The 26,056-nt window shown below is 47.7% G+C and overlaps 1 protein-coding gene across 2 annotated transcripts; it reads left to right on the top strand.

Moving 5' to 3' along the window:
- Positions 1-886: 886 nt before the first annotated feature.
- Positions 887-20,819, top strand: GATA6 (GATA binding protein 6; the record flags this gene model as incomplete). 2 transcript variants are annotated; one of them, XM_082479915.1, is made up of 6 exons in its annotated part: positions 887-1,811; positions 5,453-5,619; positions 8,938-9,063; positions 10,457-10,544; positions 10,639-10,745; positions 19,266-20,819. In XM_082479915.1, the coding sequence occupies 6 exons, from the start codon at positions 887-889 to the stop codon at positions 19,431-19,433; spliced, it is 1,581 nt and encodes a 526-aa protein (XP_082336041.1). In that variant the 3' UTR covers positions 19,434-20,819. The 2 variants fall into 2 exon arrangements, with proteins under 2 accessions (XP_082336041.1, XP_082336042.1); XM_082479916.1 differs by having other exon boundaries at positions 1,295-1,811; positions 10,639-10,772.
- Between the last annotated feature and the right edge of the window lie 5,237 nt (positions 20,820-26,056).

Genomic DNA, 26,056 nt, shown 5'->3' on the forward strand with positions numbered 1-26,056 from the left:
CCGGGGCCCGGGGCCGGTCCCTTGTCCCGGTGCCGCCGCGCACACGTCGGGACCCGGCCAGTGCGCATCTCACGGCTCCTGGGTGCCTTTCCCTCCTCCTCCTCCTCCTCCTCCTCCTCCTCCTCCTCCTCCTCCTCCTCCTCCTCCTCCTCCTCCTCCTCTTCCTCCTTTCCGTGACCTTGGGCTGGAAACAAGCAAACAAGTGAGGCGATGCGCGGAAAAGCTAACATCGCTCTCCGGAGAAGTAACCTTAAAGGGATCGCCTTACTAATTGTTTTCTCCGTGGAACTGAGTCAAATGACTCATTCATTGAAATAATCATAATAATAACAACAACAGCAGAAGCCAAGGAAGGGGCTTTGGCACAGGCCGGGAAAAATGCCCCTCTTCCCCTCTCGTCTGCCCTCTCTCCCCACTCCCTCCCGCCCACCTTCCCCCCCGGCGTGCTTTCCGTTCGGATCCGCAGCGCAAGATGCGGAGGGAGAGGGGAGCAGCCCGGGGGCGGCGCGGGGAGCGGGGCCGGAGCCCGCAGCCCTGTCCCCGCGGGACCGCGCTCCGCGGCCGGCCGCCCCCGGCCCGTGTTGACCTGGGCTGCCTGATCCCGTTCCGCCGGGGCGAGGGACAACAGCGCCGAGGCGACATGACTGATTAAGCGCTCAGAGGGTCCAGATAAGCCCTGATGAATCTCATTAAGCGAGGGAGACGGGCTGTCCTGTTTGCTAACTTTGTTATTATTATTTCTCTCCCCCCCCACCTCCCCTGCTCTTTTGTGTCCTCCTTCCCCGCCCTGCCCTGCGGACCCCCCCTCCACTCCTCCTCCTCCTCCTCCTCCTCCTCCCCTCCTCCCCCTTCCCCATCCACACCCAGAGCCTAGAAGGGGACCTGGATGGCCGTGGCTGAAGGCGGCTGGTGCGCGGTGAAGCGGTGCGCTGCGGACGCCGGCGGTTCCTCCTGCCCTTTCGCCACCAGGGAGCCGGGCCCGTCTCCTTCGCCCTCCTCCTCCTCCTCTTCCTCCTCCTCCGGCGGCTCCCAGGGTGAGCGCGGCTCCTCCAAGACTCCTCAGCCGGGGCCCGACGGCAGCCACCGGCCGGTCCCGCCGCCGCCCCCCCCCGCCGCCGCCGCCGAGGGCAGGTCGCTGCTCGCCCCCTACGTGCACTTCGGGGCCCCCCACCCCTCCGGCCTGCCCAGCTGGGAGGACATCCTGCTTTTCGCGGATTTAGACCAAACCAACAAGCTGATCTGGTCCAGCCGCGGCTCCAAGCTGAGCGCCCTCGGCGCCGAGCAGCCCGAGGAGATGTACCAGACCCTGGCCATCTCGGCCGCCCAGGGCCCCACGCCTTACGACGGATCTCCGGGCGGCTTCATGCACTCCACGCCTAGCTCGCCCGTCTACGTGCCCACGACCCGCGTGGGCTCCATGCTGCCCACGCTGCCCTACCTGCAGGGCAGCGGGGCGGCCCAGCCCAGCCACCCGGGCGGCGGCCACGCCGTCTGGTCCCAGCCGGCCGCGGAGAGCCCCTCGTACAGCACCGGCGGCGGCTCCCACCCCTCGGGCCGCTTCCCCTACTCCCCCAGCCCGCCGGTGGCCAACGGGGCCTCCCGGGAGCCCGGCACCTACAGCAACAGCCTGGGGGCCAGGGACCAGTACAGCCCCCTGGCCCGGCCGCTCAACGGCTCCTACCCGGGGCCCTACACGTCCTACGTGGGGCCGCAGCTCACCCCCGCCTGGCCCACGGCGCCCTTCGAGAACTCCATGCTGCACTGCCTCCAGGGCCGGGCCGCCCCCATCCCCGTCCGGGCACCCAGCGCAGGTAGGACCGACCGCCGGGGAGAGGGGGACGGGGAGGGGGGGGACAGGGCAGGGGGGGACAGGGACCGGGGGCGACGCGGGAAGGCGGCGGCGGGGCTGCCCCGGGCTGCGGGGTTCGCTGGCGGCGCGGTGCGGCTCCGTGCCGGTGGCAGGACGGCGGTCCCGGGAAGGTGGCTTTTCTGGAGTGGAGGTGGCTCTCGTGGTTTGCGTTGGGCTGTGGAGAGGGTGGGAACACACCCCCCAAAAAGCGGCGTTGTTTGGATTGTGGCACACGGGGCTGCAAACGCGCCGTTGCCAAAACGAATCGCCCGGTATAAGCCTCACTTTTAAGATTCCCGACTCCGTACATTTCTGCCTCCCCCAAATGCGATAAACTGGCCACGAAATGGTGACAAATTCACTGCGAATTAAGTTTTCTTGAAGCGCAGAGGAGATTGGTGGGGCTCGCTTAACCCAGTTTAGATTATTTCGACTACAAACCACTTCGCTGCTTCGTTAAACGAGAAAAACAGCTAAGCAAAACCTCTGCTAGGAACGAGAAACCCCGTTTATAAACTGCTGTTAAAATACGGCACCTCCTGATGGGATTTTACTTTCGCTTCCGAGATGTCCCGTCTTTTTTTTTTTTTTTTTTTCTTCTTTTTTAGTTTAGGGAATTCTCGGTGTCATTGAATTAATTATTGTAGAAGTGGAGGCTGAGCTGCGATGATTTACTCAGAGGTAGAAAGATTAACGATTATTGCAGTCTCTTCAGCTTTAGAATATATGTATGTATATATAAATACAGATGTATAGAGGGGTGTGTGTGTGGCTATGTCTGTATATATATGTATATATATTTATGTATATTAATATATATTTATGTATATATGTATATGTATACACACGCGCACACAGGCATTTGATCAGCATTTGCTTTAATCATAAACTACCCACCGCGTAGGTATATTTTATATACACTGTGATTTTCTCTTTCAGTGCAGTGTTGCAGAAAATTACTCGATGGCTTTTCATCTTTCTGTAGGGGTGTACACGATGCTCCTGTCTCTCGATGGTGCCCGGTAGATTTAGGCATTTTAAGCCTCCCACTTGGCGCTTACTAACATGACAGAGGGAAGAAAACTCAGTTGTAGTGGTGGTAGGAGAAGGGCAGAGCAAAGCCGAGAAGCTGCGTCTCAGGGCGACATGAAAGTTAAAGTTGTAAACCCAATTTCCAAAAGTTATAGTGTAAAATTAGGTGATGTAGGGAAAAAATTCCTGTGTTGTTTTTTTTTTTTTTTTTTTTTTTTTCCCGGGAGAGAGGTGGGGTTGGAGAATCTCAGGGAAGGGAGAGGAGAGGGGTGGAGAAGGGGCAGAGGAGGGAAGGAGCAGGAGGGCGCTGGAGGAGGCTGGGGCAGGAGTACCAAGGCGGGCGGAGAGGGGTGCGGCGGCTTCCCCTGCTCCCGGGGGGTCTCTTGCCCGCCCTTGGGTCTCTGGAGCCGCTCCCGCTGGGCCCCGGCCCGGCCGGGAAGGCGCAGGCAGCGCGGGCAGCGCAGGCAGCGCGGGCAGCCAGGGCGTTGGGGCTCCTTTCTCGCGTTTCCCTGCTCGGTGCCTCCGGTGCCCAGCGCCGGGAACCGGAGGGGCAGGCAGGGGTTAGTCTCTCGGTGAGAGGAAAGGATGGGTGCTGGGGGAGCCGGTAACGTGGGGCGATGCAGCCCGGAGGTCCTGGGCCACGCGAGTTTTCCGCTCCAAAATGCGGCAGTAAAACCGAAGACACGCGTGCTCCCGTTTCAAAATAATCGTGTCAGCGGTCAGGAACTGCAAATTGTTGCCGCAATGTATTTTCGCAGCAAAATATTAGGCATTTTGATACAGCTTTCTTAACGTTACTCGTAGAGTTACTAAAGCGATATCTAAAATGAAAACTTTATTTCACTTTCCTCGGAGATAAATATATTTCTCACGCAGTAAGGGAACAAATAATTTAAAATGCCTGAGAAATACTATCACGGCAGAATTTCTTTCTGCAGGCGCGAAGGTAATGTTATAAAGTAAATAGCTGAGACAAATAACTGTTTAACTTCCAGCGTCCTTGAAGCTTTAAGCATTTTCCTGATTACAGTCTCCAGTGGCGCTTTTGGTGCAAAGATTAATAAATCTTAGCGATGTGCTAAGAGCTGCGAGCTGACAACGTAAGTTGAACTGTGCTCTCTGGACCCCGCCGTGTGCCCGTGCCCGTTTAGCGCCTAATAATTTGCAAACGAAGGGAGAAGAGAAATGTCTTTCGGTGGATGCGGGCCCAAAAGCCGTTTCTTCCTCAGCTCAGTGCCCGCCGTGTCATCGCAGCCCTGTCTCCGAAGCTGCCTGACGTTTACAAGCTCTCTTGCGCCTTACAGCGCAAAGCTGCTAAGCAAAACGTAAAAGAATAACTCAATGATGAATTAAGGCAGGTAGCGGAGGGATTGGAGGGAGGCAAAAAAAGTCAGTGACGGAGCTATGAGTCTGAAACAGACTTTCCCAGCCTCGCCTCGAAAGCTGCTGCAGAAATCCAAACACCCCCTGGAAATTATTTCTTCACAACGTGGCGCGCTATATGTAAAATCCGTATTTATTTCCCCCACCCCCTGCCCCCCCCCCCCGAAATACGGAGAGGTGAGTCAGAGCAAGGATGTAAGGATTCGCAGGGGTGAAGGTGTTTGCTTTTATAGGTGGTTTCTCTTTATTTTTTTTTCCGTGCATTTAGACCCTTTGCCCCCCCAGTGTGCAGTAGCTATGGGAGCAGGAGGCAGAATAGCGCATATTTTCCCATTTCCTCCGTTTCCTACCAACCAACTCGAATTTGTCCAAATAGCCGAGTCGAAGTGGTCGCTCTCCGCCACTGCTTGGGGACACCACAGTCCCAAACTCCGTTTCTTAAATTTGAAGTTTTTACCAGTTGCGAGGCATTCAAATCGAGAGTCGGGCTAAAAACTCCTTTCCCAGACTCGACCCGGGGGAAGACTGGGCAAAAAACACTGCTCCTTATATCCCATCCCTGCGGTCCGGCTCCCAGGGTGGGCTTTGGAAGCAGGCTATTCTGGCACGCACCTAACTCCCCCTCTTCCCCTAAAAAGCCAAGTTCTTCCCCCCCCCGCCCCCCGCCTCCACCCGCTGGGCACAACGACGGGGTTTTCACCCCTCGAGCGGACCCCGCGCCGCTCCAAGCAGATTTCCGAAGGGCCAAATCCCGACGTGAGTGCGGGGCTGCCGGGGGTCGCCGCTCCGCCTGGCCGCTCCCCCAACCCGTCCCGGGGAGCACCGGCTCCTCTTCGGTTCGCAAAGCAAAAGGTTGCGCCGGGGCCGGCAGCGAGTCTGGTACATGGTACGTTTAAATAAATTACAAAAAAAAACCGAAAAAAAACCCCAAAAAACAAACCAACAACCAAAATACCAACCAAAAAAACAACAAACAAACCCCCAAAGAGAGGATTTTGTTAAAAATCACCGCATGGCCGCGGTCACTACCGGGGAATTGCTTTTCCGAGGGCTGAACAGCGCCGGTTATTTGCTCGCCCGGGGCCCGTGTCGCGGCGTGGCGGGACCGGGGCAGCGCTCCGCGGGGCTCCGCGCCCACCGGCGGCCGTGCCCCACCGCCTCTCTCCTCTGCTCCTGCCCCCCCACCAGAGCTGCTGGAGGACCTCTCCGAGAGCCGGGAGTGCGTGAACTGCGGCTCCATCCAGACCCCGCTGTGGAGGAGGGACGGCACCGGCAACTACCTGTGCAACGCCTGTGGGCTCTACACCAAAATGAACGGCCTCAGCCGGCCCCTCATCAAGCCCCAGAAGAGAGTGGTGAGTGGGGATGGAGGGGAGGGGGGGTGGGGAGAAGAGCTGCGACCCGTGGGACCCCCAAGTCAGCGCTATCCAGGGGGAAAGCACGGGCAAGGATGGGGGAGCCCACTCGGAGCGTGTTATCCCGGTGATTCGCCTTCCCACCCCCAGCTGCAGAACCGAAGCGGGGCTCCTGACCAGGTTTGAAGGCCAAAGCGGTCAGGATGAGGGGTGACAGGGCTGGCAGCCCTCTGGGTGCCGCGTCAGCACCCACGTCCGGGCCCTAGGCTGGCGAAATCGCCCTCTTCCCCCCTAGTGAGCCACACACCTTTTTGAGTTGATGGACCCCATTGGCGAGGGGGCATCGGCAGCTTGGGAGACGTTTTTGCTGCTGAAGTTGGACGTTTCCAACAGAAAAAAAAAAATTAAAAAAATATAAAAATCAAGGTTGGAAAGTGTTTGTTCAGAGGGCTAGGAATTTCTCCAGACCTGCTTTGTTTGCTGAGAGCTCGATCCTTGGGAATGTAAGCAAGTTTTGTATATAATTCAAAGAAAACCAATTGTTTAAACAATGATAATAGCCTTTGTTTTGTTTTACTCCTAAGAAATGAGCGGCAATTTTTCTAAAAATATACTCCTAAAACTAGGGGGGGGAAATAAATAGTACAAACCAGAACCCCTGTTTATAACTCAGGCTGGCACTGAATAGGCAAGGAGAAAATTTAACAAGCGGGAACTGCACATTATGTTTAGCAAATCTGGGTGGAGGTCAGCAGAGAGAAAGAATACGCTCTTCAGTAATGGCTGTTACTGAGCGAGCTGCAATAAATCACACCGGCATAATCCAAGCTGATGTTTGGACCCTTGTGTATGGAGACAGCGTATCAAACCCATCAGCCTTTCAAGCCCCTTTCAATCACGCCAGTTGCTTCACTCCACGCCTGTTTTCCTAGCGCTAAAACACATCCCGTTCTTTATTTCACAACCATCTGAATTTAATGCCCTTACAGGGAGGGGGAACAAAAACCGAACGTGCAATGATCAGAGCAGACAGTAAGCACTCACCAACCAACCCCACCTCTGCTTAAAGACCTTTTTTTAAGCCAAAGAATTAATTTAACGTTAAGCCAGAGGTTAATTACTGCTGGGTGCCCATTTTTTTTTCGTCCACTAAATTTCATGACACAGGGTGTTATCTCATTACCGGGGACAAATGCAGCAGACAGGGCAGATCTGCCCCTTGTCTCGTGTATCAGAGCTCAACTGGCCGTGACACCCTGGCCCAAAGCAGATTTTGAGTAGCTGATACCCGTCTCTGGCATTTCTGTGTTTCTTTTCTTTTCTTTTCTTCTTTTTTTTTTTTTTGAAAGAGGGGTGGGGGTGAGGAGACTAAAACAGAGTCAAACTGCAGCCTGATTTCAGCCCGACACCTTGGCGAAATAACTCTGAAATAGCTCTGCGTAACAACCCCTACCGAGTACCCTGGCCATAGCTATAAATCAACCATGACTGTGTGTTCGTACAGTTGGAAATATGTAGGTGAGAAGGGAAAATGTTTTGAAAATGCTAAACGTGTTTAGATTGCCCCAAAGTTTCTGATAAAAAAATTCCTGTGGCAGAAAAGTCGTTTTAGCTTCAAAACATGCCAACCCCCCACCCCCGTTTGTTTAGATACAGGAATGAGTAAAAGCTATCGAAATAAAATATATGATTTATACCAGACTGCATACAAAAGAAAGATTTAACCGAGTGAAATGTCTGACAGCATTTCACTTGCAAAGAAAGAAAACGAAGCGTATAAGACCAGGTTTTTTTTACCCAATCCACGTAAAACTCGTATTGAATCGAGGAACGCAGTTTGGACGCTGTGTGCACACTTATTTAATTTAATAACAAGGTCAAATATTCCGTTTTCATGAGATCTCGATTTTTAAGATTAAAAAGTATATGCATGTACTTCAGCCTATATTATACTTTACTGGATTTTTTTTTTCTGTGCAATTAATAATGGATTACTGATTCAAAGTTACAAAATTTGTATTTGATCTGGAGTTCTTTCTGAGCTGTGGTGTAAGACAACAGCTTACTGCTAAAGAAACTCAAACAGATAAAATTCAAGAAACTCAGTTATTACTCTGGAATATTCTTCATTCTCAAAACATTTTTATTGGTTTCCCAAGTGGCAGGCAGCTCTGCGGTATCAAAGGTGACCGAGTTACGTCTAACAACCCAGCAGTAAATGATTCAAGAGGAAGGGCATTGTACCCTTAAGTTAGTAATTTCAGTTATGGGCCCTTTATAGTCAGAATAAGATTAATGCAATCCTCTAAAACTGACTTCTCCGTGTAAACTTGTTCAGCTGCCAGACACAGAGCTAGGCACAGATTTTTTTATATTTTTTTTTGACAATGCGATACTTTGAAAAAGACTAGATTTATGATGTAGCTGGAATTCTTTGCTTGTGATGAACGTAAGAGATCACTTGTTACAGGGACTTTTATAACCCATTCACCTTCATTTCACATGTTTATGAGGACTGCCTTCACTTATGATATACAGCCTGCAGTCATAAAGCTCTGGGTTATACGGTTATTTCTGATACAAGGTTGCTTCACCTTGGCTCCAAACTCCACGGAAGAGTGTCATAAATGGCTTGTTTGCAGTGGGAACCTTGTTGTCACCCACCAGCTTTTCTGCTGGCCGAGGGGAAGCTCTGTTCTGTAAAACATGCTCCCGAGGCACATTGTTTTTCGTGCAAGGATAAAATGGGTGATGATAAAAAGATGTTTTTACAAAGATGCCGCTGTGTTACCCTCTGGCTCCCAGGAAAGTTTGTTTTCCACAGCTGTTGTGCCACGGAGGGATGGTGATTAAAGTGGCTGATTTTTCCGATGAGTCTGGAGTATCGGTGGCAGGTTCAGAGCCACCTCTTTGCCCACCGCACAGGGAAGAGGGCGTTGAACCAGCTGGAGAGGTGGCACAGGAGTGATGTGCCTTCTCAGCTGGATGGAGCTGTAGTGGAAAGATGTTTTCTAGATGTACTGTTGGAGGAAGAGCCAGTGCCTGCTGATCTTCACAGAGGTCCCCGGGTAAATGTAAATTTTGCCTCTGCCGTGACTGCCTGGAGTTACAGACTCGCAGTGCCTCTTCATGTCAGCTTTCCGGTCTCTGAAACCATGATAATCTTTGGTTTAAGTCTGGGACATCACCAGTAAATGCTATAAAAAACCTCCTACTGTCACTGCTGCGGGTTTAAATGCTTTTTATAAACTGTAAAGACATAAATCATTTGCTCCTGCCTGCCTGTTTACGCCTGTGTTTGCCTACACTTGCCTCTAGCCCTCGTCCCGGCGGCTGGGCTTGTCCTGTGCCAACTGCCACACCACGACCACCACCCTGTGGCGCAGGAATGCGGAGGGTGAGCCCGTCTGCAACGCCTGCGGCCTCTACATGAAGCTCCATGGGGTAAGCGGCTGCTTTGCTGAGGGCTCTGATGTGCCTTGGGGAAAATGGTGGTCCTCCCACCAGCGGGTGCCTGGCAGCTTCCAGGGGTGGCGTTGGGTTTCCTCAAGTCGGGGCAATGTTTTTGTTGACGCTAATGGTATTGGCTCATGGTTTGGACCACGGAGTTAAAAAAAGGATGAACGCTTAAAAAACGGACAAAATGACCAAAAAAAATGCCTGGCATTAGAAAATGGTTGTACCGTTTTAGCAAGTTATGGTTTTGACAAGTTATGTGTTTGCTGTTGTCGCTTTCCTGACAGATTTGTACAAAGAAACCACCTCTGGATGAGTGGCAGACATCTTTTTTGCCACCAGGATTTAAACCAGCTTTTTTCAGTGGGGGAAAAAAAACCTGGGAAGTTTTTCATGGACAGACATAGCTATGCCAGCAAAACTTTAAATGTCATTTCAGCCTTTGGTAGGCAATAATAGAGGAAGAAAATAGCTCTATCCTGAATGTGATGGAGTATGTTTTGGATGAGACCTGGAGCCTGTTATTCCCCTGCAGATTAAGTTACAGTCAAGCGCAAGCGTGTGAAGAGCGAGGGCATTCGGAGTGATTAGGACTTGGTCTAGTTCTCAAGAAAAAAGTAAATTATATCACAGGTGTAAACATTATAATGGTAGTAAGCATGTGCTTGAATTGTCTTTCCCCAAACTCATGTTATCATTAAGTTAAAATATATTTTAAGCCAATGTTTTCCGTATAATGATTACCGTTGTGATGACACAGAACACAAGGCTGGTTTCTGAGCACATTTTCCCTTTAAATATAAATGTAGATACTATAAAGCTGTATCATGGGTAGACTGCTTATAAGAACAAATACTAAGTCAGTTATGGCCTAAAACTTCTGTCCTAAGTCGCTTACTCGCGATGATCTGGTTTGCATAGCTGGTCCACAGGAAGAGATTTTTTCCCTTCATATGCATTCCTGCTTTCCAGAATCAGCCACTGGACATAATTCCTAACTGACTGGAATAAGGAATCAGGGATCAGATATACCCTGTCCAATTTAATTTCATGTGACCCATGGCCATATGATGCTCTTTTTCCCTAAAAGTGTGCTGTTTATCTGTGGACTGACTGAGGTGTTGCAAAAACTGTTTAGTTCACTTCAAGAACAAAGTTTCCCTGCTTTCTTTATTCAGCTAAAACTCCCCTTGAAACAGCCCATTGCTTTGTCCAAATAAAATGCAAAGGGGTTTTTGGAATTGTTGCTGTGACACAGGAAAAATTGACTTGTTCTACAGGCATCTTCAACATCACCGTTTGATCTTGTACCGTATTTTAATGTTTGATGTTAGAGTACATACACAACTCTGTGATTGGTGTGGAAATTTAATTTTTCCAGGTTCCCCGGCCTCTTGCTATGAAAAAAGAAGGAATTCAGACCAGGAAGCGAAAACCTAAGAACATAAATAAGTCAAAGGCATGCTCTGGTAAATATAACAAGATAAGACAGTTGAGCTGCAAGAGATTTTTTTTCCCCGGCTGGAAAATATTTGGTTTTAATACCAGTTCCCGATCTTTCAGGTAACAGCACTACTGCGGTTCCTATGACTCCAACATCCACGTCCTCTACTAACTCAGATGACTGTAGAAAAACCGCTTCTCCCAGCACACAGACTGCAGCCTCCGGGGTAAGCCATAAGCCGGTGTCCATATCTGTAAGCAGGCTGATCACTGTGCAATGTTATCACAGCTTTTATCTTATCTAGCAGAACAATAATCTAAACAAACTTTCCAGTTTTGTTAGCTGATACTAGAACAAGATTTTCGGAGGATATTACATATAGCTGTAAACAGAACGACAAGCTGAAGTACTTTACAAACCTCTTAATTAAGATCTATATAATTTTTATGATTAAGTTAACCACAGCTTAACCCCAGACATTTTGTTTTGAAATGTTCAGGTTCTTCCATTTCAAAGGTTTGCTTTTGGAGCAAAGACAATAAATCATGCCCAATTGATCCTTTCAAGAAACAATTGTGCATGTACCCCTTTTTTTTTCTGAAATGATCTGATAAGACTTTATAATTCGAGCACGGCTGCTCTCACATTTTCCAAAAGCTCTTTAATATCTATATATGCATTTTTATGCATAATCCCAAATGACTGGTAACTACAGCAAAATATTATCCTGCTGTATGAAGGGAAACATAAAGGCTTTTGCTTTAAACTCAGATGTGCACTTAAACCCTGATCCAGACCCAGCTGAAACCAGGCTGGGGTGCCCTGCTGATTGCAGTCCGTAGGGGATCATCCCTGTCCTCACAGAGGGCTCTTCAGGGGACAGATGCTCAGCATCTGGCAGCACCAAGTTCCAGAGGAGCACCAGAGGAGCGCTGATCATCCTGCCTTAGTTTTGATCCTTATTTTACGTCATGTACTCAGACCATCTCAAACTTCCTTTCTTCACTCAGTTAGCATGTGTGATAACAAATACTACCGCTAAAGTTGTGAAGCTTAATGTGGATTAATTTCTAACTCCTTGGCTACACATATCCATATCCACACTCACTCCTCGGGCCTTCTGTATCCTTTAATCTGCCACATAATTTCTTTGAAAAGCTTTCTTAATGTGGCTTTCTCTACTCTTTTATTAATAAAAAGAAGACATTGTTTATAATAACTATTTTTCAATATGTCTCAGTGTTCCCACATCCAAATTCCTGACAATAGTTTAATTCCCGATGTACAAAGTTTCATTGTACAAGGGGAGGAAAAAAAACATTTTTAGCAAATGTGATTGTTTGTGGACTGACAGGGCCACCCAGTTTCAGAGGCACTGGGTTTTGGGTTCGGATGCTGCCAGACAAGGATATTACTAAAAGGGCTTGTCTTTGACATGAGAGGATCCTGTCAGTCCAATAAAAGAAACAGATCACATCAAAAAAAGAGAAACACTAACCAAAAAGTGAACTGTTACTGGGTTTCAGACTCCCCCCAGTAAACTGCTATGCACTGTTTTAGGCTCCCCCTAATATTTGCAACGGGAAAAATGCAGCCAAATTTTCCTTAAATTTTCCTTACGTTGCCTTAAGCAGCACTACTGATCCTGAGGAATGTCATGAGATTTATATAACGGACAGAATTAGAAGCACGATCCCAGCCGAGGCCGAGGCAGCGGTGGAGGTTGTAGGCAGCGGAGCCGTGTGCTGCTCGGGGAAGGAGAGGCCATATAGACGAGATCCCGTTTCCCCTGTGCTGTTGCCTTCTTGGCTGGCTAAAGCCTGCCTTCCTCTCTGTAGCCCTTCTCCCTAGGAGAGCATATCAAACCTGTTGTTAATAACCTTTGTGTTATGATTTTAATAGTACCATTTGTAATATAACTTTGCAAGGTGGAGTTGTGTGGGTACCAGAGGAGAGCAGGGTGGGGGCACAGTTTGAGAGCCAAAAGGCTAGGTGAGAGCTGTTAGCAGCAAAGGGCAACTGCCAGGGACCCTGAGGCTGCTCTTAACTACATGATGGCATCCCCCAGTGCCAGGACTTCAGTTCTCCCTGATTTTTCTGTAGTAGATCAGGCTGGGAGAGGACATGTGCGTGAGGACCGGGGAAATCTATCCCCTTGTATCCAGCAGGCAGCGCAGTAACATCTCCACAGCCTTTTCCCCACCATGATTCGACCAGATGTGCACTGCATACGGACTTGCAAATTGCCCCTCGTGAAAAATTTCAATGAAAGGAAGCAATGGAGGGAGGCTGTGAAATGTGCTGAAGCAGGGAGGCTGCAGCAGCCACCAGACATATGAGCATCCCCCTGGCTCTCCCGCACCCTACGTGAAGGGCTAGTGATCTCCCACCCCTGCACCCCAGCCCCAAATGTACGTAAACGAGGATGGGATTTGCAGGGGAGCTGCTGTCAGGACATGTTATGGGTATGGCCACATCCTTCCATTGGGCTCCTGCTTTTGCCCAAGCATCAGCAATTCAATGGGATGAAAACCAGGGAGACTGGAGGCTGAAAGTAGAAAGCAGTGGCTGTTAAGATTTGCTCCTGTTGCCCCAGACATCATTTGGGAACACGATCACCAGCTTACGAAAGAAGTGAAATCATTGTTTGTGGGCCCAAATCCATTGGGAGGGGCTGAGCGCTCATAAGGGCCATTGAAGTTGTCGGGAGTGGAGAGATGTTAGGATTTCAGAGTAAGGCAGCCTGTAATCTGATCACATGCCGAAGCAAAGATACTCTACTAGACTTCTATTTTCCATGACTTTTTTTTCATTTGAGTTGGCCCATCGATAGCCCGAAGGTTTGTATTTATTCTTAGAACAGGCAGTGGCTTTGCACAAGGAGAATAAACTTCTCCAGGCCATGTCAGGAGGGAGAAAACCCTCAGAAGGATGAATCCAGGCTCTGTAGTCTTTGGTCACTTTAACAAGAACGGCGTCGATTCCTGCCAGTGGCGCTGGTGACGTTGCCGAAACAGGGGCACCTGCTGGAAGAGCGAACCTGGCTCATTCCCCGCACGTTACACAACCAGCAAGGCAAATTGTTTTTGTTTTGCTCTGTTTTTACTTCTCCAGCTCTTATTCTGTGAAGAGGGAAAAAATGCCAAATTGACATTAGGCAGAGAAATCTGATGACATTTTAGAAACTGTTGTCTGAAATTCACAGCAATATTGTTGCTAAATGAAACAGAGAAAATGAATTCCTCTACCGGTACAAAAGCAATTTATTATGCCTTTTATGGGAGGTTGCCAAAAGAGTTCCCAGTTATGTAGAAATCTAATGGAAATGAAATTCAGCAGAATACATTTGTGTCAGTAATATTCACTTTTTGCCCTACCTTTCTTATCTCTTTTAAAGTAAAATAAAGAGGGGAGGGCAGAAAAAGGGAAGGGCGGCAATTACTCTTGGAAATGTCTTTGAGGCCATCCATTTCATGAAGGGAATCTTACATGATGCCAATTTTGAGACAAATTAGCAAGAACCTTAAATGTTGATTTTATGTTCTAGCTGAAGCTTAAACATTTAAAAGATATGATTAATGAATTGCTGTGGGTGCAAAGTTGATTTCAAGCAACGCAAAATGTAGAAGTGTTTGGATGGAAGATATTTCGCTGTCCTATTGTAAAGGGGCTATTTGCCAAATTCACATCTGGATCTAGGATTTAGGCCTATTTCTGTTTTCCTAAGCAGTATAAGTACTGGGTGTCCTGTGTTACTAATATGGAAGAGGTCCAGCTGCATGATATATGAAGTTGCCTTACATCCCCATAAAAAGAAGATTTGAAGGTTTCAGACAGCCTGCATCTGCATCTATACCTGCTCTCCCTTTGATGCTGCTGAAACTGTACAGAGAAAAGCTTCGCGGAATAATTTGCTAAACGAAGGGCACAGTCTGTAGTGCACACCCAGCCATTTCCACGCAGGGGCTCCAACGGGTGTGATTACCAGAAGGACTTTATTCCCTTATTAGGATAAAAGGCAGTATGAAAACTGCTGTAAAATCTGCTTTTTATGGCAGGACATGGAGGCTCCATGAGCCAGGGCTGATGTCAGTAAAGGCTCAGCAGCACCAGGGGCGCTTTTCTTTCAGAAGACAGTACTGTGCCCTTTGCTTCCAGTTTGGAGCTTTCTCAAAAGGACAGTAATCACACACCATAGAATAACTTAGGACATTTGTCTTGCAGGTAAAACTAGCGCATACTGCCCTTGGAGATTTACCTTGAGAAGTGGTTCAGGACTGGCTCTTCAGGGTTGTAGGCTGGAAAGTGGGAGAGCTGACTGAAACGGTCTTGGAAAGTGGTGAGCTAGCAGGAGAATGCAGTTCTAACTGTCCCCAAAATGCCTGACAACCTGCGCTGAATTCGCTGAATAGCTTCTCCTGCATTTGCTTTGTTTTGTTTTCAGAAGAGGGCTCGTGAGATGGTTAGAGGTGGTGTTCTTCACTCCTTTTTAGGCAGCAGATCGGTAGGACATTCATGCAGGCAACAGGGAATCGGCCTCTGTGCAGTATCGCCCAGAGTCTGAATGAACCCAGAGACTCAACCTCTTAAAAAAAAAATCTCCTAACCGCCTGGATGTTGGAAAGTTGAATGGCCGAGGGTCCTTCAGACTATCCGATGATAAGATTTTAGTTGGTATAGAATAATTCTGTAGCCGTCGGGACAGAGTTTCCACGAGAAAGACTCACCAGCACTGTTGGTAGGACTTTCACCTGGAAAATAGGAACACGGTGCCTCAGTCCTGGTATGAGTAAATATTTATCTAAATCAGGTGGAATAAGATCAACAGGAGGCATGAGGAACATGGAAACCTAAAATACCAAATAGTTTGGTAGTCAGGGCATTATGCTGGGAGATCTGATATTCCAGTTTAAATCTTCTCTTGGTCTCCTACCTCTTCTGAGTTAGTCCTCACTCCTGGACAAAACAGGACGCTGCTTTCTTCTCCCCACTCAACTTCATAAATTCAGTCATTCATTTTCTTTGCTCCGTGTATGTATATCCAAAAGAAAGTGTTTCGTTCTGTATCAAACAGAGCAAGACAATCCAGCTTTTTTGTTGCAGCGGGGAAAACCAAGAAAAAAGAGTATTTTTGGTTCTACACAAAACTTCTATATGCCTATGGATACATATATTTTGCTTGGTTTTGTTTTATTGCCAAAGCAATAAAGCCAATTACTCATACAGCCCTCGACAGCAGAGGGGTCATCAGCTTTCCCAAGCCACACTGGAAGTTGCCTCCCTTAGGAAATTAATGAAGTATTAACCATAGATTTATGTTACTATAATACAAAGGAGAGATTAGACGATACGTAAACTTACACATCTGCAATATAAACAAAAGGATCAATTGGACTAGCAAGAAATGACAACTTTGCGTAGTAAGAGGGTCACTAAATCAGCAAAAAAACCCCCTGTGGTTTTGCAGTTTGCTCTTCAGCAAACTTCAGAGACTTGTTCTTTAGAAACCAGGGAATGACTGTATCCGGAGAAAGCGCTTTTGGTGGGGATGGGAGTTATTGCAGGGAGGCTGAGGTGGGGAAATTAAGGACTCCACTGCAATTTGCCACAACACATTATATGCAAAAGAAGTTTTTGCAAGTGTGTTTCAGCTGACTACGGTTATCATTTAAGTGTAGCGAAACTAAACTATGCTAAGTGAAGAGGAAGAGAGTGTTGGCTGAGACTCAGCTTGCTACAGACCTAGTGTAATGTCCAAAATTCGTGCAACATTTTGAACCTGTGAAGTGGTTGGAGCAAAGGTCTATCTGATAGAGTAAAGGTCTACATCAAGGCCACTCGCCACCCCCTCTGGCTGTTAGCACAACTCCTTGCCCAGAGTTTTTGCCTCTCGGCTGTGGAGGCGCAGGGGGAGGCTGAGGGGGGCTGTCCCTCCCCTCTCCCCGCTCTCCGTGGTGGGCAGACAGTGCAGGAAGGAGTGGGTGGAAGAAAGCAGGAGTCCTGCAGCCAGAGATGCCAGTGCTGTTCCCCAAGTGCTGGCCAGCACAGGCTGAGCAGCCTGGGTTTGATCTGGGCCGGCTTTAGTGTGAGTGAATTTGGCTTCAGGGTGCTGACGGCAGGTTTGGGTATGATGTAGGTGTCTAAGTCCCTTTGTGGCTCTGGCTGAGGTCTCCCTGTGAGCATGGTGGGTGGGTTCTCTACAGAAAGGCCACCTCCAATCCAGACAACCTCCCTGGAGGTTGCCCCATGACCAGCTCCTGCTGGTTTGGGTAAAAAGAACCTTTGCAGATACAAACATGACCTCCTTCTATTTGGGAGGCAAGCTCTTCCCAACGGGCTTCATTATTTTTTTCCTCAGGAAGCTGAGCTTCAGTTGATTATCTATCCTATTATCAGATTTCAGCAATAAAAATAAATCCATTACCTTTTTATTGATAGAGCCAGCCGGTGTGAATTAGAAGAGCTCATTGACTTCAGCAGCATTGTTCAACTTATTTATTCCAGCTGACAAATGTCCTCTAATAACTAAGTGTATCTTCTGTCATCTTTCGTCCCTTAAAGCTGAAGAAGTAGGAGCAGAGGTAGGCAGGCTCAGGAGCAGAGCCGTGACTCAGCCGCAGCCTTTTCATGAGCTAAAATTTGTTTTCCATGTCTCACTTTGGGAGCTGCCCGAGCTGCCTGGATTTGTCATGACATTACCGGGGTGGGGTTTCCAGGCCCGGCGGTCCTGCCCAGGTCCTACCCGCCCTGGCTCAATGGAGCCAGGATCTGGCCTTGGTTGGGCAGGGATGGGCAGTCTTCAAACAGGACGTGCCTCCGCGTCCTCCCTTCTGGGGTGCCCGAGGGAGGGGTAGCTGATAACCCCACATGGAAACTGCGGGTCCCCGCGCCCCACCTTTGTAGGTAGGGCTGAATCAGGAAAAGGGTGAATTACACTTTCCAAGCCCGGAAAAAACAGGTAGTGATAAGATATTTGCCTACCGGAACAACAGCGGCAAATATGGGCAAATGGGAACCTTTCAAAAGAGCTCCCACTATTTTTAGCTCAGGTTGAGCAAACACTGCTCAACTCTAATTTAAACCCCTCTTCCACTGCAGGGAGACTCAAGCTGTTAAAACGATGCCTTTTGTGTTAACGGGAGCCAATCTGATGTATTACAAATAAAAAAAGCCTTTTTGAAAAACCAGGCTGATGCAAGACCAAAACCGGACACAAAGGTTAGCGTGAAACCTGCCTTACTGAATCCTTTGAGCATAGTCACAGGGAAAGAAGATATGGAGATTTGCTTTCACTGCTTGGCAATTGTGTATTTGAGAGAGTGATAAAACATATTTCTTAGGATTAGAGCTATTTTCACTGTTTTTGGGGAGCAAGCAGTTGTTCCTACCATTTCTGGGTAGCGACTGACAGAGCAGGGCCTTGGTTGATGACTAGGTGGAAGAATAGTGGCGATCAACCATTTTAATGAAAGCTAAAGAAATTATTGGAGTCCGTGTTATTTCAGACAAAAGTGGCCACTGGCAATGAGTATCTCTTTCAGAAGGTGAGGTTTTCCCTGGGTTAAGCATGGCAACAAGAACCCCGCACAGCACTGTTTGGAAATTACCTTTGAATAAATGAAGCTTTGCTTTTCCTGTGTCAGGACTGCTAGCTTGGCACGGCTCCAGGAGAGCCAAGAGCTCTACTCTTGTAAAATGATTAAATATGTATACTTTTCACTTAAACAGCGGGCAGGAAGCTCCTGCAGTCACAGTTGAGGATAGTCTTTTTTTTTTTTTTCTTTTTAAGGAATTTCATCTGAAGACTATCCATTAACAAGTAAATTAAGGTTTTAAAGTTGACATATCCAAGCGTTAATTTTGCATGAAGTCAGCTCTTAAACATTTCCTTTATCAGGTGAAAATATTGCCCCTTCTCTGTCTGGCACTGTGAATTTTTCCTCTTTAGCGGATCTGCTCAGCCTCATGGAAAAAATGATTGTTTCCTTGTCTTTGTAACTCTCCATTTCTCTGTTAAGATAAATGGACTGGGTCCAATGCTGTTCAGAGGTTCATCTTTGTGCCTACCAGGGCTCCCTCTCTGTGTTGTCTTGTGCATGTAGATGGCGGAACAAAAAGACTCCTGGTTCAAAGGCATACTGTTTCTCCACTTGAGATGAAAGGAACATCTCCTTTAGTGGCCGGTCTTAGGGATGAAGTGGTTGTGGCTAGCGTTTTGAAGGGTGAGGAATGATTTTAGGCACTTCAAGGTTTAAGGGAGCCAAAGAAGGCTGATTTCTAGGAGGTGCTCTGCACCCACTGCTGGAGAATTGGAATGTATTTGGTTTCTCCCACCAGGGAAGCAAAACTATCACCACTCCGGGGTCACATTTCTGGTGTTGGTATCTGTGTCCCTTCAGTAGGGGGCAGCGGGACACACGCACATTACCTTCTTCATCATGGTATGATTTCCAGATTTTTCTGCACCTCCCACGCTTTCTTTCCCACCTTGCTGTGAAGATACCCACGTGCTGCTCTCCAAACGCAGCTATCACCCAGGTCAGACATTGCCAGCATAGTAAAGTCACTGCTTCACAAACGGGAGAATGAGCGGGCTGACCCTGACAGATTTTTTCAGTTTCAGTATTTTAGGGCACGGGATGAGCAGCGGGCAAACCCCAAGCCTGCTGTGCTCCGACCCACACCCCGGTGCGTGCAAAGCTCACCTGCTCAATGAAATGTCTCTTTGCTCTTCCCCCACCTCCAGGCGAGCTCATCGGTGATGTCTGGCCCAGGAGAGAGCACCAGTCCCGAAAGCAGCAACCTTAAGTATTCAGGTCAAGACGGGCTGTACACAGGAGTCAGCCTGACCTCTACGGCTGAAGTGACAGCATCTGTGAGACAAGATCCCTGGTGTGCCCTGGCTCTGGCGTGACCTGGCATGAGGGAAGCTGGATCCTGGCGCTCTGCGGCATCCCCCAGACGTCCGTGCACGGTTTCTTCTGCAGAGAGGTTGCGGTGGCAGCAAGAGTGCTGGCAAAGACCATTCCTCTGAAATTGTTTCTGTGCCTTGGTGACAGAGGTGTTTTTCAGCCTCCAAAAGAGGCTCTGACGAAGCATCCAGTTCCTCATCTATGCAAGAAAAATATAGGGAAAGCAAACGTCCACTGGGGATAGCTAATGCAGCTTACACTCTCCAAAATAAAAAAAAAAAAAAAAAAAAAAATAGATAAACCTAGACCTATTGATAGATTCCAGAAATACATCCTTGACTTACCCAGCAGCGCTGCCTTTCCGATTGTATAGTTGTTTTCACTCTCATCGCCTCCTCCCCCAAGAAATTGGTGGACCTCATCAGTGTTGGGGAGCGAGTACCAAAGGCTTTAATTACTAAAGATAGTGAGATACTTTGTAACGAGCATCAGAAGTACGTACTGCTTGAGTCGGCGCAGACACCTCACACCGAACATTTGATGTCTTCGCCCTGTTGGTTGTCTCCTCCTGCGCCCTCCGTCTCCAGCGTGCCTTGCTCTGCTCTTCAGAGCCCAGCTATGCCCCTGGAAGAAATCACAACATTTGGTACAAGTCTCACAAGGTCCAGCTTGTTAAGGAGATTTTGGTGGTGTTGTTTTTTTTTCGTTTAAAATATTTACTCACTTTGCAAGACTGCGATATAACTTTTAAAGTACACTGTGACTGAGGTTTATGAAAGTTCATATTTTCTGGCTGAACTGTATAGAGTCAGTCGAAATTTGTAAACAGGGTAGCAATCAGATATTTTTCTTCCATATATACAATAATTTTTTTAAAGAAGTGCAATTTGCGTTGCAGCAATCAGTGTTAAATCATTTGCATAAGATTTAACAATGGTTTTTATACGAATGAATGAATGTAAACATTTTAACTTAATGGTACGTAAATAATTTAAAAGAAAAACTTAACTAGGCATCCTTAGGCTTTTTAGTGCAACAAAACCCCATCCACCTTCTGTATTTCTAGTTGTTAAAGCAAGAGTTTCAAAGAACAAGCCTTCTCTCAGGAAAATTGCCCTAACTGTTTGCTCAGAAGTATTGTACAAAAAGGCAAATGCATCCCCAGGATTTTTTTTGCCATTGAATAAGTATGTGCTGGAAAGAAACAAATCACAATGAAACTTTACTACCTAACTGATACATATGTAAATACTCCATAAGATATTTAGGCATCTTGAAAATGTAGGATGCAATCTGTATAGTGTGACTGATGCATAGTTAGGTTGGTTTCCATTGGTTTTTAAGTGGGATGTCATTTGGAAAGTTGTTTCATCAGAGCTTTACCAATAAAAGGGTATCATTTTGGGATATTTTTTTCCTGTAGACTGTGCCTTCTCCTTTGTCTCCAACACAATTGTTAAGCTACGTTAAAGGCTATGGAAATGTACTTGATACGGGCGGCGTGTCTGATGGCTGCGAGGAAGGTCTCCAGCTGAAGTGCCTGCTCTAGCCAGCTACGTCGGCATTGCGTGTGGCTTTCCTGCAGCTCCCCTCTCTACGTCTTCTGATGATATGTAAAACTAGGGCCTCCACCTACCAACACAAGCCCCTCACGGGCACACGGCAGGTTTTTCTGATGAAAGTCTGGGGAACTGGTCCCATGCCTTGTGAGGACTGTCGTGGTTTTGCTTGGCCTTTGCACCATACCTAAAGGGTCTTACCCTGGTCCCCTGTGTGTGCAAATATCTGCCTGGCACCCACCGCAGACTTAATTGCGTAAGGCCAACTGGGTGGCAGAGCCACCACGTGCCTGCTGGCATCCTCTGGTGGCCAAAGGTAAAGGGCAGCAAAAACTGAATGTGCTGCTGCTGAAAAGAGAAGACATCGAATTTTAGCTACTGAGGGGAATGGAAAACCTTTCACTGGCTCTGAGGGACCGGTTCTCTGCATTGCTCGGCTGACTGGAGCAAGACAGCGCTGCATGTGATTTCCAGCTATGTCAGCAGTAGTGTTGGACCAGGAAGCCAGGATGCCCAGCCTCCATATACCCAGCGACCAGTGGAGTAGCTGTGACACATCTCTTGGCCTTTCTGAGCCAGAATTTCATTTGGGGTGAATTGGGATTGCTCCTTGGCCGCCAGTGAAGCTATGCTGATTTGCACCAGCTGAGAACCTGCCCCTTTGTTTTCCAGCCCAGACAGTTGAGGCCATCTCCTTACCCTGGGGTTGTCATGAGGACCGCGGGATGAACACTTGCAACACAGCCCTCAAAAGGGATCAGCTTCTAGAAAAAAGGGGTCAGGCCAAGTATCACCTGGGGTTTGGGCTTCACCAGCTGGCCAGGAGTGGGGACCTGCTCACCTTTCCTGGTGGGACCATCACACCAGCCTTGGTGCTGTGCCACATCACATCATTTCTCCCTACGGATTGATGCGGCCGGGTACCCCAGCCCTGCTAGTCTTGGGGCCATGTGGGCTTGGATGACATGATTTACAAAAATAAATCCCTATCTAAGTGCAAAGTGAGTCACGTAGAGAAACATTGTGTTTAAAAAGCAAAAGGTGTGCAGAAGAGGGCAAATATATTTCCTTTTGAAGCATTTGTTGGCTAAAATGCCCTTTTCAGTGATATTCCAGTGTTTACACTTAAATGGCTAAAAAAGCTGTTGCTAACTGGTGTTGAGGTGTGTTCAGCCTTAGCCACAGTCAGCATCCTTTTTTTTCCCTTTTTCTTGCCAGGGGTGAAGTTTGGTGTGCCACTTCTGAAAAGCTTAGCGTAAAACTCACTGCTGGGTATGTCGGAGCTGTGTTGCTCAGAGTTATCGTAAAACAGAAGGTTTAGACCAGTATGTCCCAGTTTTGGGCTGCTGACTCAGCAGAAAAGTCAGCTGGCTGCTGATGCTCTTGGCGGCAGCCTGTGGAAGGCCACATTGCTTTGGAATTCTGCGGCACAATATTAGAGGGGTCCTGGGAGGTCCTGCTCCTTTCTCAGCACCAACCTCACCAGGGTCTGGCTTAGGGTGGTTCCTGCAGATAAGAAGTCTGGCAGGGGGCATAAAAAGATGCCCTATGTGAAAAGATTCCTCTTGGATCTGAGGCTTTTTTGTGACATCAGGGGAAAAAAAAAAAGAAAAAAAACACTTAATAGCGAAGGTGTTTCCCATTATTTGTTATCAGTAAAAACATCAAGAATGAAATACTTTGCGTCCTTAGACCAGAAGCAGGGCTAAATCAGGTCTTTATCCCTCTGCAAGAGGCAGGGGGGGTGCAGTACCATGTTGCCTTACTGTATAGATGCCGAGGAGCTCAAAGGCAGGATCTGAGTTATGATTTTACGTAGAAAAAGCCAGTCTTAGAGGTACGTATCTCCCTACTCACCAAAACTGCTCTCCAAGTCTACTAATTGCCAGAGCGGCTGACAAAATAAAGATTTCTCTCTCTCTTTTTTCTTTTTTTTTTTTAATTTTGCCTTTTAGTCCTGCTGAGCCAGCACAGCTCTGGGTGTGTGAGCTGGACTTTGCTCTGGCTCATACATCATCAATAGCACTGATACTGATGGACGGCCTGGCCAGATGCTTTCCTCACTTATCCCTGTTTCTTTTCAGTGACAGCCCCTGGGATGGGCTGAGAAAGAACAAAGAAAGAGTTGGACCATGGATCTCAGTTACTGGTGAGGCTGAACGAGCCAGACTGACCCCAGCGCGGCTCTCTAGTACCAGAACAAAGCTTCAGAGTTGAAATTTGTGGGGAGGAAAGCCATATACAGTTACTTGTCGCTTTAGCACCTTTTCTCTGCAAACAGCCAAAATTAAATAGCCAATGACTCAAGGCATCTGCTTCAGGCTTCCTCACCAAGCAATATAGAAGGCTTACATTTGCTTGGGTGGCCTCTCAAGAGTAGACTGCTCCTGGCCACGTGTGTCACCCAAGGCTCCAGTCTTCCCTAGGTACCAGGTTTTGTTTTAGAAGTGTTCCTGTCACCTTCACCCATAATCATTTTTTTTTCTGTTCAAAGTGCTTGAAATAAGTTGAGATCCCTACTGTGGTCCAGAGTGGTGTTTTTCAGCTTGGTATTGAAGGCGTATACTGGTGTGGTATGAGTGCTGTGGAGGTACATGAGGGTGCACCAGCTGCTGGGCTTGGGTTGGTGTTCCGGGTAAAATGGAGAGAAACAGCCTTGGATAGGTTGCCCAAAGGGAGTAAGAGGTGCCTGGCTATTTCCAGAACTGCGGGTGGGCTTCGTTACATGTGGACGATCAGAGGGCAAGTACCTGGGTGTGAAGTGAGGAGCCAGAGTGGCTGATTTGTTTTGGTTTTCTTACTGCAAATCTAGACAGAGCCACGCACCAGCCCTGTAACATTTGCCATGTAGAACTTGGGTAATTTATTGTGTGTTCCTGCATAAAAATAGTATCACTTCTGCTTCTTTCCAAGAGAAGAAGGGATTTAGGAGTTACACCCTGTCCCTGTTACCATGAGCCTTAGCTGAGCACAGGCTGCAGAAACCCAAAATGGACTTCAACAGTTCCTGTGTGCTCACAACTCCAGATCTTCCTTATCCAGCTGTCCTGAACTTCATTCCTCACAGATCCTCCAGTTCCTAAATCTGTATACACTGGACATTCCAGGGTTGTGTCAAACACACTAAATTCAGTATTAAAATATAGGGCAAGGGTTATTGCAGTGGGCCAGGCAGAAGGAAACCGAGGGCTTGAGGAGCAGTTTCAAGTGGCCTCTGCTCCACATGTTGCAAAAGGCTTGAGGTCTTCGATACGTGTGTTTTGGAATTACTTAAAGATATCTCATGAAAGTTGGTATAAAATATAGCAGAGAGGAGAAGGATTTAGGTGCCCAGGTAGACATGCAGTCAAATAAGACTTGCCAGCCCAATGTAGTAACCAAAAGTGATGATGTACTTCTTCAACAAATAACCAGGAAAATACCAGGTATGAGTGAAGAGGTAATTTTACTTTAGGATGCTACATCCAGGCCTGGCATCCACATTTGAAAAGGATGTTGAAAAATTGGCTAGGGTAGGGAAAAGAACCACAGAAATTATTTAAAGACTGGAGAAAACGTCTGGCCTTGACAAATTTAAAGACCACAGTCCACTTAGAGTATCCAAAGGAAGAGTAAAAGGTGACTGGTATAGTGACTTCCTTCACGGGGAGAAAATGGTAAGTGTTAACCGGCCTTTAATCTTGCAGAGAAAGACATAACAAGATCTAGTGGCCAGAAGGTGAAGCTGGATTAATTCAAATGAGAAATTAGCCTCAGCCAAAACAATGAACATAACTAGCGATGGGAGCGACGGCAAGGGAAGAAGACGAGTGCTCAATCTCTTGATGCCTTTGCAACAAAGCTGGCTGGAAGACCAGCTTTAGCTGACCAAAAGTGACTGGGCTCAGGACTGAGTGGGTTACGTCTGCTGCATTGTGATTTATAGGCCGGATTAGTTTCCATTTGGCCTGAAACTATTCCTTCTTGGGATGAGACCCAATGCTGAGGTCTTGAATTTTTGTCATTATTAAAAACCCCATGGCACTCTACCTGAGGGCCGTGGTAAACACTGTGGTGTCTTGACCCAATTTCAGCATAAGTAATTATTTTTGCCTACCTAAAATGTTCTACTTCCTCTCCAAAACTGTCCTGTATCTTTATTGTTTCCTGTTAAATACATCCTGAGTTCCACAGAAGAAAAGGCCGTGTTTCAAAGTTAAACAAACAAAACCTGAAAATCTGTCACCTCTTATGGCATGGCAGACAGGCAGGGTCTGCTAAGCAGCTTCTTGGAGAAGCAGGAAGGAAACCTCTGAAAACCACGGTCTGCAGGCCTTCGGTCTGTGACCTTTTGATGCTGTGAAGACCACAGCCTGAATAATGAAGAGAGGCATGTGGAGCATCTTTCAAATGTGGCCATTTTAAAAAAGGGAGGGCAATGGTAGGTTTCTGTAGTGCACCGGACCCCAACTGTGATCCAAATCCTACTTATTTTGCTCATGGGAATAAATGACATTTAAACAAAATTAATGCTGCTTTTTGTGACTTTCTTACAGAGAACCCAGTCTTGTGGCAAGAGAGGCAGAGGGAGAGGATGTGCCTTGTCTATTTGGCTGGTCAGTTCTCTGATCCCTTTACGGTACATAGGACCCCAAACCAGCCAGGCAGATCCTGGTGAGCGCTCACACTCTGAAGGGGTTTTGCATAAGCTTGGCAGACATGCCTCCCCTGCCTCCTGCACCAGGGGCAGGAGTGGTCTTGCTGACAGGAGAGGGTGTGTGTATTTGTCCAGGGGCCTGGGGAGATGAGAGGGAAGGAGGCCTGCTGGAGGGAAGATCTGCTGTGCCTCAACGTCAGTGATGGGGCCACACCAGCAGCAGCATGAGGACCTTCTTGTGGGCAGCCTCTGCTCGCTTTCACTCAAGGTGCCTGAGGATTAAGAAGTTGAAATGGGTCTTCAACGAGCCTGCAAGGATCTCTAGCAGGCTGGGGGCACCTATCTTCTCCATGTGTGTGTGCGCACATGCCTTCATTTTCTTAAAATGAGATCTTTTACTCTTCTGTCCTTCTTCTACCATAACCCATAC

Source organism: Vanellus vanellus (genome assembly GCF_965231255.1).
Source record: "Vanellus vanellus genome assembly, chromosome: 2".
Taxonomy (NCBI): Eukaryota; Metazoa; Chordata; class Aves; order Charadriiformes; family Charadriidae; genus Vanellus; species Vanellus vanellus.